The 17,425-nt window shown below is 50.2% G+C and overlaps 2 protein-coding genes across 5 annotated transcripts; both read left to right on the top strand.

The window, feature by feature from the left end:
• The first annotated feature begins 1,553 nt into the window (after nt 1-1,553).
• RBM42 (RNA binding motif protein 42) lies at nt 1,554-9,155 on the top strand. Of its 3 annotated transcripts, none has more exons than XM_016119755.2 (10): nt 1,554-1,794; nt 2,032-2,176; nt 3,470-3,554; nt 3,648-3,722; nt 5,271-5,336; nt 5,415-5,590; nt 6,112-6,444; nt 6,748-6,865; nt 8,624-8,818; nt 8,910-9,155. In XM_016119755.2, the coding sequence occupies exons 1-10, from the start codon at nt 1,667-1,669 to the stop codon at nt 9,020-9,022; spliced, it is 1,434 nt and encodes a 477-aa protein (XP_015975241.1). In that variant the 5' UTR covers nt 1,554-1,666; the 3' UTR covers nt 9,023-9,155. The 3 variants fall into 3 exon arrangements, with proteins under 3 accessions (XP_015975241.1, XP_015975244.1, XP_015975243.1); XM_016119757.2 differs by having other exon boundaries at nt 1,589-1,794; nt 5,436-5,590; XM_016119758.2 differs by lacking the exon at nt 5,271-5,336 and having other exon boundaries at nt 5,436-5,590.
• A 2,825-nt stretch (nt 9,156-11,980) lies between these two features.
• ETV2 (ETS variant transcription factor 2) lies at nt 11,981-15,136 on the top strand. Of its 2 annotated transcripts, XM_036232250.1 has the most exons (6): nt 11,981-12,822; nt 12,919-13,020; nt 13,305-13,364; nt 13,624-14,103; nt 14,633-14,745; nt 14,922-15,136. In XM_036232250.1, exons 1-6 carry the CDS (start codon nt 12,753-12,755, stop codon nt 15,120-15,122), a joined length of 1,026 nt encoding a protein of 341 aa, XP_036088143.1. In that variant the 5' UTR covers nt 11,981-12,752; the 3' UTR covers nt 15,123-15,136. The 2 variants fall into 2 exon arrangements, 1 of the variants encoding a protein (XP_036088143.1); XR_001593859.2 differs by lacking the exons at nt 11,981-12,822; nt 12,919-13,020; nt 13,305-13,364; nt 13,624-14,103; nt 14,922-15,136 and adding an exon at nt 14,215-14,547 and having other exon boundaries at nt 14,633-14,738.
• The last annotated feature ends 2,289 nt before the right edge of the window (nt 15,137-17,425 follow it).

Genomic DNA, 17,425 nt, shown 5'->3' on the forward strand with positions numbered 1-17,425 from the left:
CAAAACTGCTGAAGTCATGAAAAACAAGGAAAGCGAGAAATTGTCACAAGCAGAGAAACCTAAGGTTACATAACTAAATGTAATGTGGTATCCTGGTTGGAATGGAACAGAAAAGGGCAAACACTATGGAAATCTGAACAAAATATGAACTCAAGTTAATGTTTTTAAAAAAGCTTCCTACCCTCTTTTTATCATATCTCTAGTGCGGAAGCAAACAAAAGCCAATATTTTAAAGAAGCATTTATTTGTGTTGATTCAGATTGGGACCTCAAAAAACCAAGGCAGCCAATAAAATTAACAGGAAAAAAAAATAAAAGACCAACCAACCAACCAAATACCATGTGTGGATCTTATTTAGATCCTGATTTACAGTATTATTGTATAAAGACATTCGGAGGCAGGGAAAATTGAACACGGTCTGAGTGTTAGATGATACTAAGATTAATTTTCTTGGGTTTGAAAATGTTTTTATATTTTCTTTTAAATAGTCCTTATCTGTTAGAATCATGAATTGATAGATGGCTGAAATTTAATATACTTCAGAAAAATAAAAATAAGAGAAGTATAGATGAAACAAGAAGCGTAGAATATTAGTCATTGCGGAGAGCTATGTGGAGATTGGTTATAGCAGCAGTCCCCAACCTTTTTGGCACCAGGGACTGTTGCTCCTATGAGACGCTAACGCCTGATTATCTGAGGTGGAGCTGAGGTGGTGATGCTAGCGCTAAAGAGCAACTGCAAATACAAATCAAGCTTCTCTGTCTGGCTGCAGTGCACCTCCTGCTGTGAGGCCACAGACAGTAATGGTTCACTGCCCCAATATGCAACCTCTACCGTTGCATATTGTTTAAAATATTCGCATAATAAAACATTTTGAGGACTACCAAAAATAGGGCCAGCTGTGTCACAGAAAGGAAAGAGACCAACCCTACACACGTGATCTTTTTAGTTGACGCATTTGACCACTGGTTCTTGGCCTTTGCATGAACAGTAGTTCCTCCTACCCAGAACATCTCTCGTTTTCGACTAGCAAAAGTCTTCAGCTGTTACGTACTCAAGGAAGCCTGGGGCAGCGCCTCCTCTGAGCTTCTCATATTATGTTGCTAGTCTTTCTGGGAGTCACTATCCGGTAGTATGTCTGTCTACCCAAAAGTGGGAGCCCACGGTCCCCAGCTGTCTCCAGCCTCAACCATACCTGCGCTGATGCAGACTTAAGTGTGTTTTAAAACTTCCGGAACAAGCCTCGTGGTGGCACCAGAGAGGCCTCCAAACTTTCCCAAGTTCTCAAAGGTCCAGTTTCCGCTTTAGGGATGGGGCCAACCGACTTTAGGTCGCTATCACTAGACTACGCTCTTCCGTAAAAGCCCTGCGGCTTGTCTTTGCTGTGGTCTCATAGACCCAGGTTTTTCCGTTGGTTTGTTTTGCCAGCACTCTGATTGGCCTATATTCCTCTCCGGGTGAGCCCTCTGGGTGTGGCCAGATTCTCATTGGCCCTCGCTCTAAAGGCGAGGGCTTGTTGGCGTATGATGTCATGCACTGGCGCCCGTCGCTTTCGCCTTACGTCATCCGCGGGCGCCCACACTGACGAAGCCAGAGAGTAGACAGCGGAACCGGCGGAGGCAGCGGAGCGGAGGCGGTGGTAGCGGCAGCAGCGAAGGCAGCAGCGATGGCCGGGGCGGGGCCGGCCCCGGGACTTCCCGGTGCGGGTGGACCTGTGGTCCAGGGCCCTGGCGCCGGCATCCCGGGCAAGAGCGGCGAGGAACGCCTGAAGGAGATGGAGGCGGAGATGGCCCTGTAAGGCCCGGGACAGGGCGTGATAAAAGCCATCCTAGAGCCAGATCTGCTGACCCCGGGAGCCTCCAGGCCGCGATAGGCCCGACATATGGCTCTATCCTGGGGAAATGAGACCTTAGGGATTGCAGGGGGCGGGAGTAAGGAGAAGTTGACGGGGTGAAGGCACTATCGCGATATAGCCAACTTAATAGACTTGGTGCAAGATTCTGAGCCGCGATGTCTGTCCTGCCCTTGCAGGTTTGAGCAGGAAGTTCTGGGGGCTCCGGTAACCGGAATCCCATCTGCTGTGTCTGCAGTACCCACAGTCCCTACAGTAGAAGCAATGCAAGTCCCAGCAGCTCCTGTGATCCGTCCAATTATCGCGACCAACACATACCAGCAGGTACGTCTTGGCTAAGGCATATAAGTCAGAGAGTATAATGCCTCAAACTCATTGTTTGCATACAGCGAGCTATTGACATGATGGCTTGTTGATTAATTTGCGTGACAAATATTTTATATGCCAGGCACTGAGAACATAGTAATGACTAAAACAAGTAATATTTCTGCCCTTTGGGAGATTATATTCTAGAGCATGTTATCCAATAGAACTTAATGCAATGATGGAAATGTTCTGTATCTATTTAAAATACATATTTAAGTTAAATAGTTCTTTAGTCTCATCAGTCACATTCAAGTGCTTAATAGCTTGCTATATATGACTAGTGGAGAGATACTACCAAAAACAAGCAAATGAAACGTGTTCATTCTGTCAACAAATAATTATTGGATGACTTTTGTGCACCAAGCATTATTCTAGGCATTAAGCATATAGCAGAGAACAACAGTCACTACCTTTTTGGAGTTTACATTTTACTGGGGAGAGACAAGTCAAAATAGAGTCAGAAGGGCAGAGGCTTATCAGTGCAATCAGAGAAGACCTTTCTGAGGATGGGACATTTAAGCAAAGATATAAAGGACATGATGAAGGGAACCATGTAGATATCTGGGGGAAGAGCATTTCCAGTAGAGAGAAGTGCTAGTGTAAGGGCCATGAGGCAGGTGTTTACCTGACATGATCATGGAACAGCAAGGAGAACAGCATGGCTAGAGTGGAATGAGCAAGGGGGAAGCTGGGCAGAGATGAGGGCAGAGAAGTGATAAAGACCAGATCAGGTACAGTCTTGTGGGCCCCCAGAAGGACCTTGGTTTTAAGATGAAAAGCCATTGAAAGATTTTGAGCAGAGGGGTGATATGGTCCAACTTAGATGTTAACTGGGTCGCTCTGGCTTTGTTTGGAGTAGGTCACTGAGTTAGTTGGTTGCTCAAACTGTAGTGGGCAAGGGCGGAATCAAGGCGACTAAGGAAAAGGCTACTGTAAGGATCTAGGCAAGAGATAATGGTGGCTTGGACCAGAGTGGTGGCATGGGAGATGGGGAGAACAGGCTGGACATAATTTTAGATAGTGCTCAGTGCCGCAGGGCAGATGAAACAGCAGGATGGTAAGAGAAGTTGCTACTTGGAGGGACTAAGGACAGCTTTATCTAGTGTGGACCCAAAAGCCTCCCTAAAAAGTGCCGTTTTAGCTGAGATCTAAAAGATGGTAGCCAGAAGCCCTTGGCTTCCCAGAGTGAGCAAGCTAGGACAATTTGGGAGCACTGAGTCAAGCCTTTTACCCCGAACTACTCCCCAACAGGTCCAGCAGACTCTGGAGGCCCGGGCAGCTGCTGCAGCCACAGTGGTTTCTCCCATGGTGGGTGGCCCTCCTTTTGTGGGCCCAGGTAAGTAAGGAGCAGAGCCAGGGGATTAGGCAGGGTGGTAAGAACGGATGTCCAGAACTATCTCCCACCATCCTTGTCTCTCCCCTCCAACAGTTGGCTTTGGCCCTGGTGATCGGAGTCACCTGGACAGTCCAGAAGCTCGAGAAGCCATGTTCCTGCGGCGAGCAGGTAGGCCTGGGGGCAGGAAACAGACATTTAACCAAGCATTTTTGTTTTGACTACTTCAGCCTTTTGCCTAAATCATTGCTGTAACTCACCCTCTCCATTTCATCCCCACCCTGATGTCATCTTCCTAAAACACGAACCTCATGTATTTCAAGTTATTTTGGCCTTTAGGGTTAACTGGATCATTGCAAACCAACCTCCTGCTGTCACTCCTAATCCCTACCCTTTGCTGTGTTTCTTCACAGCACTTAACACCTTATAACAAGCTATCCGACTTACATATTTTCTTTTTCTCCCTCTAAAATATAACCCCTGTGAAGGGCAGAAGTCTGGTGCCTGCCACATAGTAAGCATTACATGCTATCTATTGATTGGATGAACAGACCATTAAATAAATAAGTACCAAGCTCCTCCCCTGGCAGTCAGGACCCTACATCACCTAGCCGCTTGTAGAGAGAGAGCCCCACATCCTCCCCAGAAGCCCTAAACATTGTTGGGATGTACCAGCAATGCTTTTGAAGTTCTCTCCCCTGCTCACTGTTGCCCAACTATATAACCTTCCAAAACCTATCAACTAAACCAAAATCAAACTAACCAAAGTCAACTAAAATCTATCCTCTCCACAGGCCATTCTTATTTTTTGTTGTTGAGGTGACCTTACACAGTCAATTTTGGTGACATTACTTCCTTATGTATATGAAAAGGATATGTTCTGTAAAGGTGTGGTACAATCTCAATTAGATCAATCTTGTGTTACTTAAAACCTGTTATACTTTTTTTTTTTATCGATATCAGAAATTGTAACATCTTACTCTTTAGTATAGTTTTGATCAAAATGCAAACCCTGCCCAACTTGCAACCCTGCGTGACTCCTCAGTGCCCTCAGGAAGACATCTGTGGCTTAGCTGTAAGGAAGGCTATGCTTGGGTGCCTGCTATCCTCTCAGCCATTCTTTTATGATACTCTCCAGCTTCCAGCTTCCTGTATCACAATGACACTAAGCTGAAAATGGAAAAAGACTTTGTTTATAAATATTCTCCTTTGCCAATGCTGTTTCCAGTCACCGTTTGCTGGACCCACTCTTCGTTATCCTATGAGTTTTAGCTCACAGGTCCTTTTCTCTAGGAAGCCTTCTCTAATCTTTCTGGATAGGTCAGAGGGCTCCTTCCTGGCTCCCAGTACTTCCTGGGCTTCCCCCTTCTAGCCTTGATCACCCTGCCTGGACTTTTCCCCATCGTGGCCCTGATTACTATGGACTGTCACTCTCTGGTGATAGGTCTTTTTCCTCCTACTCTGGATCAGGAGCTCCCTGAGAGCCCTTGGTTTTTCAGTGTGTCCCTGGCATTGCCCAGGTCAGGGACAGGCCCAGAGGAGAGCTTTAATGGTAAATTTCTCTTGAATGAACAAATAAAAAGACTCTTGCATCTTCCCAGAAGACTCCCCACACTCTTCTCCAGGATTTCTTGGATGCTGAGAGTACCCCCACACACATACTTTGCCCCAAGTGCCCTGGTCCCCCATGACACACACCCCCATCTCTCTCTCCCACAGCCGTGGCCCCCCAGAGGGCCCCTATCCTGCGTCCGGCCTTCGTCCCCCATGTGCTACAGAGAGCAGGTGAGGGGCCAGGGTCATCATCCCTGCCACATAACTCCCTCCCCAAGCCCTGTAACTCCCCCACTAACACCCTGACAGATTCTGCTCTTTCTTCTGCAGCAGGTGGTCCTCGCCCTATGGCCCTGCGGCCCCCTCACCAGGCCCTCGTGGGCCCCCCTCTGCCTGGGCCCCCTGGACCACCTATGATGCTACCACCAATGGCTCGGGCCCCAGGGCCCCCCTTGGGTTCCATGGCTGCTCTGAGGCCTCCCCTGGTGAGTGTGGACAGGGAGCTGAAAGTCAGAGGTGCAGTGGGTTGGGGGTACCCTTGATCCTGGCCTGATGGACTATGTCTAAGTCTGCCTTTTCCCTGGCTTTTCATATCTCTGACTTATCACTGTCTGACTCTATACCTCTCCCTGCATTTCTGCAGCCGAATCTGTTTTTCTTTCTTTTTGTGAAAAAAATATAGAAACATGTTATGGGTGTATTTCTATCTCTATACTGCCATTTCTCCTTTGATTGTCTCTCTGTTTTTCTGTCTTGATGTCTTTGTCCTATTCATCTCTCCCTCCCTCCCTCCGCGCGCATGCACGTGTGTGTGTGCATGCACGCGTGCACGTGCCTGCCTTTGTTTCTCTGTCCCTGCATCTGTCTCCAACTAGAGACTCCTTACTGTCTAAATATCTCTTGCCTGCTCTCTGGCCACCAATATCTCCCTTGGTTTGTTGTAGAGGAATGGTACTTAAGTTCTGAGCCTTGAGCTGACACCCCTCATGCCTTCCCCTTGCCACAGGAAGAGCCAGCAACACCCCGAGAACTGGGCCTAGGCCTGGGGTTGGGCCTGAAAGAGAAGGAAGAGGCAGTGGTGGCGGCGGCAGCCGGGCTGGAGGACGCTAGCACAGCAGTAGCTGTGGGGGCAGGAGGTGCCCCAACTGGTCCTGCTGTCATTGGGCCCAGCCTACCACTGGCGCTTGCCATGCCTTTGCCTGAGCCTGAGCCCCTGCCCCTCCCTCTGGAAGTTGTGCGAGGCCTGCTGCCCCCACTACGCATTCCTGAGCTCCTGTCTCTGCGTCCTCGACCCCGGCCCCCACGGCCTGAGCCACCTCCTGGCCTGATGGCTCTTGAGGTAAGCAGAGAGTATCATAGTGGCGGGGACAGAATGGACTGGGAGGATGGACAGGAGCCCATGGGCTTCCACACTTAGAAACACATGTAGTCCTCTATCAATGGAGGTAGGAAGGACCTGGGAAATTGATGAGACTTAGAGGACATTGGGGTGAAGGTGGCAGGCACACGTACCCCATACCCAGGAGCATATCTAGTCCTTTAACTATGGGGCAAGAGGACCAACAGGTAAAGGAAAATGAGAGGAGGGCAGATGGAAGACTCCAAAATGAACCCTTTGCACCTCGTCACCTTTCCTCTGCAGGTCCCAGAACCCCTAGGTGAGGACAAGAAGAAAGGAAAGCCAGAGAAATTGAAACGCTGCATTCGCACAGCAGCTGGGAGCAGCTGGGAAGACCCCAGCCTGCTGGAGTGGGATGCAGGTAAATGGGCCCAAGTCCTGGGTCAGGAATTGCTCAGCCAAGGTCAAGGCAAGCTCTCTTCCTTGGGGCAGACACAGGAGAGGTGAACCAGGTAACTTCACAACTGCCTCCTGTGTGTAGGGCGAGCACTGTTGTTAGTGCATCTCATGGTGGATAGGCCATGGTTCTAAGGGGCAGGCCGTCATCCAGCCACTGAACAGAACCTGGTGGGGTGACCCGCACCTTGGGCTTTCTGGCCGCAGTTATATTTGCGAGGGGCCTGGCTTGCTAAAGGTGAAAGAGCATTCTTTTTTTCTCCCAACTTCTTATGAAAAATGCTAAATAGTGAACTACACAGTGAAGACCCATATATATACCACCTAGATTCAGCAATTAATATTTTGCTATATTTACTTTGTATGTATGTATGTGTGTGTTTTGGGTTTTTGTTCAATCATTTGAAGCAAGTTATAAATTATCACTTCACTCATAAATACTTCAGTATTCATATCTTTAGAAAAGTAACATTCTCTTTCACCATTAACACATCTAAGAAAACTGACAATAATTCTATGGTATCCCAAATTCCACTTATACTCAAATTTACCCAGTTCTCCCCAAACCAGCATACATGCAGTTTTGTGTCTCTAGATTATCTTTTCATGAGAATGGTCTCCCACTGCCTTGTCTTGTGTATAATAGTTTTTCAAGTATCCGAGCCAGTTGTCTTGTAGAAGGTGCCACCCTCTGAGTTTGTCAGATTGTTTCCTCCTGGGTTGGCCTAACTTGTTCTCAAAGAGTACCCTTACTTACTACAGAAGCCATGGTCAACCATGACAGTAGCTAAGGAAAGGGACCTACTTCCTATCCCAGTCCTTGACTTCTTCTGTCTCTTCTCCTGGGACTATCTACCCACCCCAGGGTAGGGCCATGACAGCATAGGCCCCGATGTGGCCAGTGTAGGCTGTAGGCACTAGTTCTGTGACATTGGGAAAGTCACTTAGCCATTCCAGCCACATTTTCCTCATCTCCAACAAGGGGCTAGTAACAACAGTATGTACTTCCTGGAGAAGGAATTCTTTGCACACGAGCACGTTCCATTGAGGCCCAGGAGATATGCCCAGGAATGGCAGCTAAACTCAACCTTGGAGAAGGATTGGGCAGTGTGTTCAGGTTTCAGAGGGAATTAGAATGGGCTTTGCAGAGGAAGCAGAGCTAAGGAAAGATGAAGTCTGTGGTACTGGGTTGCCATTACGGGGTACTAGGGTGCCATTTTAATGTACTGCAGTGCCGGGCCCAGAGGATGTCCAATGGGGAAGTGTCCAGGAGATGAAAGGATGCCAGGGGCTCAGAGGAGAGGCCAGGGCTGGTACAGAGTTGGGGCTTCATCATGGGAATGGATGAGATGGCCCTAGAGTGGTAAAAGGCAGTGCAGCTAATTAAAAATAAGGACTCTAGAGCCAGATCCCTGAGTTCTTATCCCAGTTCTGCCACTTTCTGGTTGCATAACTGTGGGCAGGTGGCTTGACCTTTCTGTGCCTCAGTGTAAAAGGATAGTTGGGAGTACTAGATGTGTTAAAACCTCATGAGTGCTTAGCAGCCTAGCACAGGGTAAATACCACGCAGATATTGGCTGTTATTACTAAGGGGGCCTCGACAGACTGTTGGGGATACAGAAGGAGGGCTTGGGGGTGCCTCCAGAGAAAGTAGGGCCTTTTAAATAAGGCAGACACTGGGCTAGGCATCTGCATCCTCTGACCTCCTCTCTCCCAACCCCAGATGACTTCCGGATCTTCTGTGGAGATCTGGGCAATGAGGTGAACGATGACATCCTGGCACGCGCCTTCAGTCGTTTCCCATCCTTCCTTAAGGCTAAGGTGATCCGCGACAAACGCACGGGCAAGACAAAGGGCTATGGCTTCGTTAGCTTTAAGGACCCCAGTGACTACGTGCGCGCCATGCGTGAGATGAATGGTAAATGAGGCCTTCCTTAGGGACAGTGGGTGTGACAGGCCTCTGGCTTAAACCCAACCCCAAGCCTGACCTTGACTCTCCATTCCCACAGGGAAATATGTGGGTTCGCGTCCCATCAAGCTGCGCAAGAGCATGTGGAAGGACAGAAACCTGGATGTAGTGCGCAAGAAGCAAAAGGAGAAGAAGAAGTTGGGCCTGAGATAGGGTCTGTGGCTGGGCACCCGCTCCCACCCGGCCGGGCCCTGGCTCCTCCCCACAGTTCTCTTTGGAAAATCTCCAACTATCCATCCACCCATCCTCCCCAAAACCAGTTTCAATAAATTTTTGTTCATTTCCATCCCTGGTTGGACTTGGAAGCACTCTTTGGGGTGCAGCGCTTGGCATCCCCCTACCTGGGAATCATGGGGAGCCTTGAAAGTTTACTCAGGCAGACATGCAGATGGGCATTTTTCAGTCCCAACCAAGTACCCATTACATCTTCTGGAAACTTCTTAAGTGTACTCTGGGTGAAGCCCATTTCACAGAAGAGGAAGCGGAGACTTATGGCGAGGGTTCAAGCCAAGGCTCAGACCCATGCTCTTCGGACTCAAGCCTGTGTTGTCAGCACCAAGGAGGAGATCTTATGGGCTCTACCCTTCTGGAGCTCACAGCCTTCTAGGCTTTCATCTGTTCAGCAAAGTCACCAAGGGCCTACACAGTGCTAGAGACAGCGATGACTGAAACAGTCCTGGGCTCTCTTCCCTCAGAGCTCCTGGTCCAATGGCAGAAGATTGGTCCATTGCCAGACAGTGACAGCTCAGAGTGGTCAGGGTTGGGATGGGGAAGCCCAGGGTGCAACCTGAGAGTCAAAGAGGGCTTCCTGAAGGACCTGGCCACTTCTGAGACACATTCTTTCTCCCAGTCAGCAGTTCTCAACCTTTGGATCACTGAGGCTATTTTCTAGTTTCTTCACTCTGCCTAACCCCAGCTGGCTTCTCTTGTACATGTCTGTGTGGGTCTCCTTGAGTGTTTCTATGTGTCTTCCTCTGTGAGCACTCTTCTGTTTTGTCTCTCTGTCTCTCATTCAATTATCTGTGGGTCTCTCCTGCCCCCTCCCCCATCTCTTTCCCAGCTCCAAGCTTGTCTGCCTGTCTGAAGAAGTGTCCATGTGGGCTTTGAACACCAGGCTGAGATTTTAGACTTTACCCTAAAGGCAGCAGCCAGCCCCCAGGAAGCTAAAAACAAAGCTCAAGCAGGGAACTGGCATCGTGAGTCTATACCCTAGAAAGAGCCCTGAGACTTCTGTGGGCTGGGGGTCTGGACAGAGGCTGGGGTAAGGATGAGGCAGAGGAGGGAGATTGCATGGTTCAAGCATGAGGAGGGATGACTGTCTTCTAGGGTCACAGCCAACAAACAGAACCCTGGATAGGGAGGGGGCCTGGGGAGAAGGGGAAGCACTGCCAAGTCCTCTCAGGGAAGCGGGTCACCCAGGAGAGGTGTCAAATTTCCTCTGTTCCTGTCTTCCTCCCTTACTGCCCCCTCTGTGATGTCACATTTTCCAATCTGGTCAGAGGGGTGAGGGCCTTCTTCCCCAGAAGGAAATGCCCTTTAGCCCCCTGCCACCTGGGCTGGACCACCCAACCCCAGGATCCTCAGACCCCACCCTCACAGCACTAGCCCTCCCTACTCCTGACCAGCTTCTGCTCATTTATAACCATTGGGGAGGAAAAGAAAAGGAGAATGATTCCCGAAAGGAGGATTTTAAATGTGTACATTTAAGTCCTTCTGAGCACAGGGAGAGAAAACTCAAATCACGGGGTTGAGAGACAGATGGACAGATAGAGGATGTAACAAGCAGAGATGGAGAGATGAGGAGGGAGGCAGAAAGATGAAGAGGTGAGAACTGTGGATCAGAAGCAGTACAATGGGACAGGAGATGGAGAGAAAGCCCAGAGAGAGACAGACACAGACAGACAAGGAGATGGGGATAGAGAGAGGAACACTTAAAAACAGGCCTGGGAGAGGAGAGACTTATCAGGGGAGACTGGATAACAAGGCCTCACTGCAGTCAGGGTTAGTGCAACAGAAACCCAGAGCCAGGGACACTAACCCAGGGCAGAGAGACATGGAGAGACAGACATATAGACAGTAGAGGACAACTTTAGGGAGGAAGCTTAGGTCCTAGTGGGCACAGCAGGGTATGACTCCCTTCAGGCCTCTGGGTCAGATAGATAGAAGACGCAGTGATGCCCAAGGGCTCTGTGGCTCACCCAATCCTGGGCCCGATCCCAGTACCTCCCTAACCCATCCACTGTTGTAACATAGTAAGGGGCTCTCCTTGAGGCCCAGTTTCCTTTCTGTAACATGGAAATGAGCAGCACCAACACCTTCATAACCCACCCACCCTCAACTGGCAAGTGGTTAATGATTAAGCTGAGTAAATATTAGAAAATGACCATATTAAAGAGGTTATTTTTAATGGTAAATATTTACTTATGAATATAGCAGGATGGGTACAAGCACAGGCTCTGAAGCCAAGCCACCTAGGTTTAGGGTTGCCAAATTTAGAAAATAAAAATATAGGACACCTAGTTAAATTTGCACTTCAGATAAACAATAAATAATTTGTTGTCATATGTCCCAAATATGGCATGTATGTATGTATGTATGTATATGTTGCATGTATACATGGTGTTTTTGAGAGGGGGTTGCTGAATCATTTGAAGCAAGTTACAAACATCTTAACACTTCACCCCTAAATATCAGTTTCATTTCCTTAAAGAGATATCTTTTATATCATACCATTATCACAAATAAGAAAATTAATAATTCTGTATCATATTCAGTTCATACTCAAATTTCCCTATTTATTCCAAACCATTATAGCATGGAAAAGCATGGACTCTGGAGATGAAGAGAAGTGGAAGGAAGCCTGCCTCAATTTCCCCTTTCATAAAAAGGGGGATAAGACTAGTACCTACCTCATAAGAGTAAATGAAGGCCCATGGCACTGTTGGTGGCATGCAATGAGCCCTCAATAAATGTTAGTTATTAGTATTATTGTTATTGTTTATATTATTGATGCTATTGTTATCATGATTGACACTTTTCAGGAGCAGCCCCAGAACGTTCTTCTCAAAGCCCTCGGAAGAGAACTCTGGTCGGCTATCCACGTCAGCTTCACCCCACCCCACCCCCACCTCCGCAGTCCCCCTGTGGTTTGTGACGTCGTTCAACCATGTCCCGACCGAGGGTCTGGCCGGAAATCCCCCTTCCTGTTGCAGATAAGTCTGCCATAGCCCAGCTGACCCCAGACCCCCGGCTCCCCACCATCCCCCATGTCGCAGGATCAAGTCCCCAAGAGGGAGAACCTGTCCACAAGTCCCCTGCCCCGCTCCTATCACCCTGTAAACACCCTCTGCACCCCCGGTCACCCAGCCTGCTGTTCCCCAAGCTCCTGTCGAAGTCCACGCCACCCCTGTAGCAAGACAGCCCTAGCGGTGGGCCATCCCTGGAAGAGGGGAAGTGTGGCTCGGCCCCGCCCCCGCACCCTGCAACTCGACCCCAGCTTCGACCCCCAGCTCTGACGTCTTGGAAAATTTCCCCCTGCAAGGCCCCCAGGGGAGGGGGTGCATGCTATGAAATGAGGCTGAGACCCCCAGCTGAGGGCAGAGGGATCCACCAGAGGTGAGCCATGAACTGGGGACTGGAGGTCTAGGGACCTGGACTCCTGGGTTTGTGGAAGGAGAGGGCTGAGGTCCCTCACCCATGGTCTGAGAGAAAAGGACACTGAAGGCCAAGATTCCAGAGTCCTGGGGAAGAAGGGAGCAGAGTCCTTTATTCCTGGGTCTGAGGGAAACCAGGGCTGGGTGCCCAGACTGCCCGGTCCCTAAGAATCACCAGCTCACCCTGTGCCTTTCCCCTGCACCCACCAGAAAATTCACAACGTGCACCCATGGACTTGTGGAACTGGGATGAAGCATCACCACAGGAAGTGCCCCCGGGGAACAGGCTGTCAGGACCGGGTAGGCTGCGATGTGTGTGTGTGTGGCAGGGGAAGGGGGTGCTGGGTGCTGGCGAGCCTCCGCTGACCCTCACAGGACCTAACCTCCTGACTGCAGAAGGAGCTGAGCTCGGCTTCTATTTCCACGAACTGGCGCTCCAAGGAAACACCCTGACAGAGGAGACATCCTGGAAAGGTGTTTGTGGACTGGGCCCCCTGAGTGCTGGGGAAGGTGAGAGGCTGGGCCCTTAGGTCTGAGGGAGGAAGGGGGCGTGCCTGGACTCCTGGGGTTGAATGCGGAGAGGGCTGCAGGCTTGAACTCCTGAGGTTGAAAAAAGAGGGGCCTGGGGTCCCAAGTCCTGGACCTGAGATAGTAGGGCCTGGCGGTAGTAATGACCCTCAGTACCTGACCAATAAAGACTACTGAGTGAGTGGTTGGGGCGGGGGGGGGGGAGCCTTGCTCACACATTTCCTCAAATTCAACCACGTCCTTATCCCCTGCAGGGCTGCCACAGCGGGACTGGAGTTCTGCGTCACCGCACCCAGAAGCTCCATGGGTGGCGGGTGAGTGTCTGGAGAGGCGGGAGGAGGGGCCTGGGGTCCTCCACCGTGGTTGATCGGGGGGCCTGGTAGCCTCCCCGATCTTTGAGGGAGAAAGGATCTAGGACGGGAGACGCCTGTGTCTTCCAGGTGACCTGGCCTAGATCCGAGAGCTCCGGGCCTCAGGCGCCAGTGCCGAGAGCTTCGATTCCTAGAACTCCCGAGGGGGCCGAGGAGTGGGACGCCTGAGCTTCCTTCACTCGGGGTCTGTTCCTCCTCACAGAGCACACCTCTCGGGCTCTTCCGTGGTCGGGAGACTGCACTCACCTGGCGTGCACCCGCTCAGAAGCTTGGAGCAGCGACTCGCCAGCCCTCGGCCCCGCCCCTCCTAGCCTGAACCCCGCCCCCTTCGCGGGGTCTAATGGGGTTGAGGGCCAGAACTACACCACCTCCTGGAAAGGAGCCAACTGGTGTTCGCGCGCCCCCGCCTCAGCCAGCACCACTAGCTGGGACTGTTCTGTTGGCTCCGACGGCACCACAAACTGGGGCGAGGGCCTCGGCGAGGAGCGGCGCGCCGACTATACCACTTCGTGGGGCCAGGCTGCCCGCGGCGACTATCCCACCCACTGGGACTCGGGGCTGCATATGGATTGCACCACCTCTTTGAAGGAGTACCAGAGTTCAGATATCACCAATTGCTCCGAACCGAGCCAGCAGTCGGACCGCACAACTTTGGCTCGTTACTCCAAAACTAACCACCGAGGTGAGAGGTCTGACAGACTTCGTCTAGGGTAGGGAAGCCGGAGTCTAGTAGGCGGGGTCTAGGCGCCTAAGGAGGCGGGACCCAGGAAACTGGCAGCGCTTAGCTACCTAAGGCCTCGAGAGAGGAGAGGGAGGTGGTCCTCACTCCCGAGTCCTGAGAGAGAGGAGGATTAAGACATTGATAGTTTTCTTAGGGAGCAAAGGACGAAGACCTAGGCTCCTGGAATAGGTGAGAGGAAAGACACGAGGGTCTGGATGCCTGGGTCTCCGAGGTGGGGCAGCCAAAACTCCTAAATCCGAGAAGAGGGCTTCCGATGCCTTGGTCCCCGAGGCCAACTCTTGGGTCCCTGATACGGAGGGATCTGGAATCGCTGGTCCCCGAGGAGGAGGGGATCCTGACTCCTAAATCCCGAGTTAGGAAGAACTGGACCCTTGGACCTCTGAGGTGAGGGAGCCTGGACTCCTGGGTCGTCGAAGCGACATGGACTGGGGCCAGGATGCCTGAGGGTTTGCCTACTTCCACCCTGCAGGTCCCATTCAGCTGTGGCAGTTCCTTCTGGAGCTGCTCCAAGACGGGGCGAGTAGCAGCTGTATCCGCTGGACGGGCAACAGCCGCGAGTTCCAGCTGTGCGACCCCAAAGAGGTGGGGCAGCTTCCCAGACCCGCCCCAGTCTCTTGATTAACCTAGCTCCGCCTTTTCTTTTTCCTAGTCCTTGGCCCCGCCCCAGCCTCATCTCCCCGCAACCCTGCTCGGCCCCTCCTAACCCTTGCCACCCCGCCGCCTCCGCCCTCCTAGACTAAACCTTGCCTCCGCCCTAGGTGGCGCGGCTGTGGGGGGAGCGCAAGAGGAAACCCGGCATGAATTACGAGAAGCTGAGCCGAGGCCTGCGCTACTACTACCGCCGCGACATCGTGCGCAAGAGCGGTGGGCGCAAGTACACGTACCGCTTCGGGGGCCGAGTGCCCTACCTGGCTTATCCCAACCGCGAAGGGGGTGAACAGGAAGCAGCAACCCAATAAAAATATTCCGTCAAACTTCGTCTGCGTGCTGTCTGCATCCTTCCCACTGATACTGACTAGACCCGCTGGGGAGCCTGTGTGCACCCCATTCCACCGCCGCCTATGTGATCCCAAGGCACACGGTCCTTTAGAGGACCTACTATGTGCTCGCTGTGTAATGGTACTTGCAAAGGAATTAAACTCAGTCCCCATAGGACTTACTGTGTCCTTGCCCTGTGCTAGGACTTGTAAAAAAAAAAAAAAAAAAAAAAATCAGACCCAATCACTAACTTGCGAGTTTACCTACTCTGCCTCCCTTGAAAAGAGTACTGGGGCTCCAAAAATTGCTTACTGTGTGCCTTCCGGTGCTAGGGACTATTAAGGAATTAGACTGAACGCTTAACTCCCCCCCCCCCCAAAAAAAAAAACCTATTCTTTCCACACTCCAAGTTGGAGGACATAAAACTCAGATCTAGACCCCAAGGACAGTCTACCCCATTCTGGGAACCACTGAGTCCCTAAAGAGAGCCTGCCGAGTGGTCCTCCTGTGGGAGATGCTGGGGATTCAGCGGTGACCAAGACAACTCTGGACCCTGCCCTTAGGGAGTTCACAGTCCAGTGGGGAGACAGACCCATAACCAGACTGGGACAGCCCACAGTGCTCAGGGCTAGGGTGGGGAAAACCCAGGGCATCGAGGGGGCCCAAAAGGACAGACCTAGTCTGACCTAGTCTGGAGTAGGGGAGGTCAGAGGAGATCAGGGAAGGCTTTCTGGATGAGAAAACAGCTGTTTAGGAAAGTCAGGTAGGCAAAGAGTTCCAGGCAGAAGAAACAGCATGAGTAAAGGCCTGGAGGTAGAAGATCTCACACACTGTTTGATGAACTAAAATATCAGTATGGTTAAACAGTGGATCACTGGTCAATTCACAAAGGATCTGTGGTGCCGTGGTAAGGAGCCTGGACTTTGTCAGGAGGGTACAGGAGAGTCATGGAGGGGTTAGGCAAATCTCACTGAAAGGAGTGAATGCAGGCATATAAACAAGTAATTCCACAAGTAATTACAATGTCGATGAATGCAGAATGTGTAAGAGGCCCCAGACAAAATGAGACCTGAACACCACATCCAACACAGTATGTGGGAAGCACTAAAGGCCAGACCAAGAGGGGGGATGAAAGCCGTTCTCTTTTACAGCTCCTTCCAGTCCCCAGGAGGCACTTTATTCACACAAGAAATTCACTCCTTTGACAAATATTTATAGAGCATCTCCTATGTGCCATGCAATATTTTAGGTGCTGGAGATACAATGATGAATAAGACAGACAAAAATTGCTCCTTTATGGTTTTTTTGTTATATCGAAGAAGACAAAAAAAATGGTAAACACAATAAAAGGAAGAATATAGTATGTGATAAGTGCTGTGGAGCAATAAAGTAGGGAAGGGAAATAAAGACTGACAAGATGGCAACTTTAAATATTGGGTCTTAGAAGGACTCACAGAGAAAGTGATATTTGAGCAAAAAGTTGAGGTGAGGGAGGGCCAGCTGTGAAGATTATTTCAGGACAGCAAATGCAAAGGCCCTTAGGGGGAAGCAGGTCTGCATGGTTAAGAACCTGAGGAAGCCAGTTCCCAGGATGAAGCAGTGAGAGTAAGAAGAGGGGTAGGAGATGCTGACTTAAACAAAGAGGTAAACTGAGGCAAGCTCAAAAAAGATGAGTTTATTTGGGAATAGCAGAGAAATTGTAATTTTAGATGGGCAAACTGAAGGAAGCTACAGTCAACTCCAAAGAAATAGGGAAGGTCAGCTTTTATTAGGTTTCAGGAAGAAATTGGAGAGAGTTGTTTTGAATAAAAGTTCATTGGAATAGAACAAGCTTTGGGGTTGCAGTTTCTCATTGGCTTCAAGCGGGGGTTCATGTGTTGTTGCTGGTGCAGGGAGGGGTTTTATTTAAAAAAAAAAAAGCAGGAGATGAAATTCCTATGTAAAAATGTCCTCCTTTGAACCAGAAGGAAAACAATATTCTTATGATCACGGACAAGTGGTTGAGACCCAAAGAATTTTATGCAAAGAATTCTATACAAACAAACCTCATTAAAATAATTCTTATCTCCGTTTTTCCTGCTGGTTTTGCAGGCTACAACGAATGGTACATGTATGAGTTTTCCCTTCATGACTTCCTGACTCCATTTTGAATAAGGTTTCCTTTACCAGTTTTTACAGAGATGAGGGTATAAAGGGGGCCTAACAGTGTAGGTCATGTGAAAGGACTTTCGCCTTACACTTAAATAGTCAGAACAGCCACCAGGGTAAGGTTCTCGGCTAAGGA

The sequence above is a fragment of the Rousettus aegyptiacus genome, unplaced genomic scaffold (assembly GCF_014176215.1).
Source record: "Rousettus aegyptiacus isolate mRouAeg1 unplaced genomic scaffold, mRouAeg1.p scaffold_m13_p_14, whole genome shotgun sequence".
NCBI classification, from domain to species: domain Eukaryota; kingdom Metazoa; phylum Chordata; class Mammalia; order Chiroptera; family Pteropodidae; genus Rousettus; species Rousettus aegyptiacus.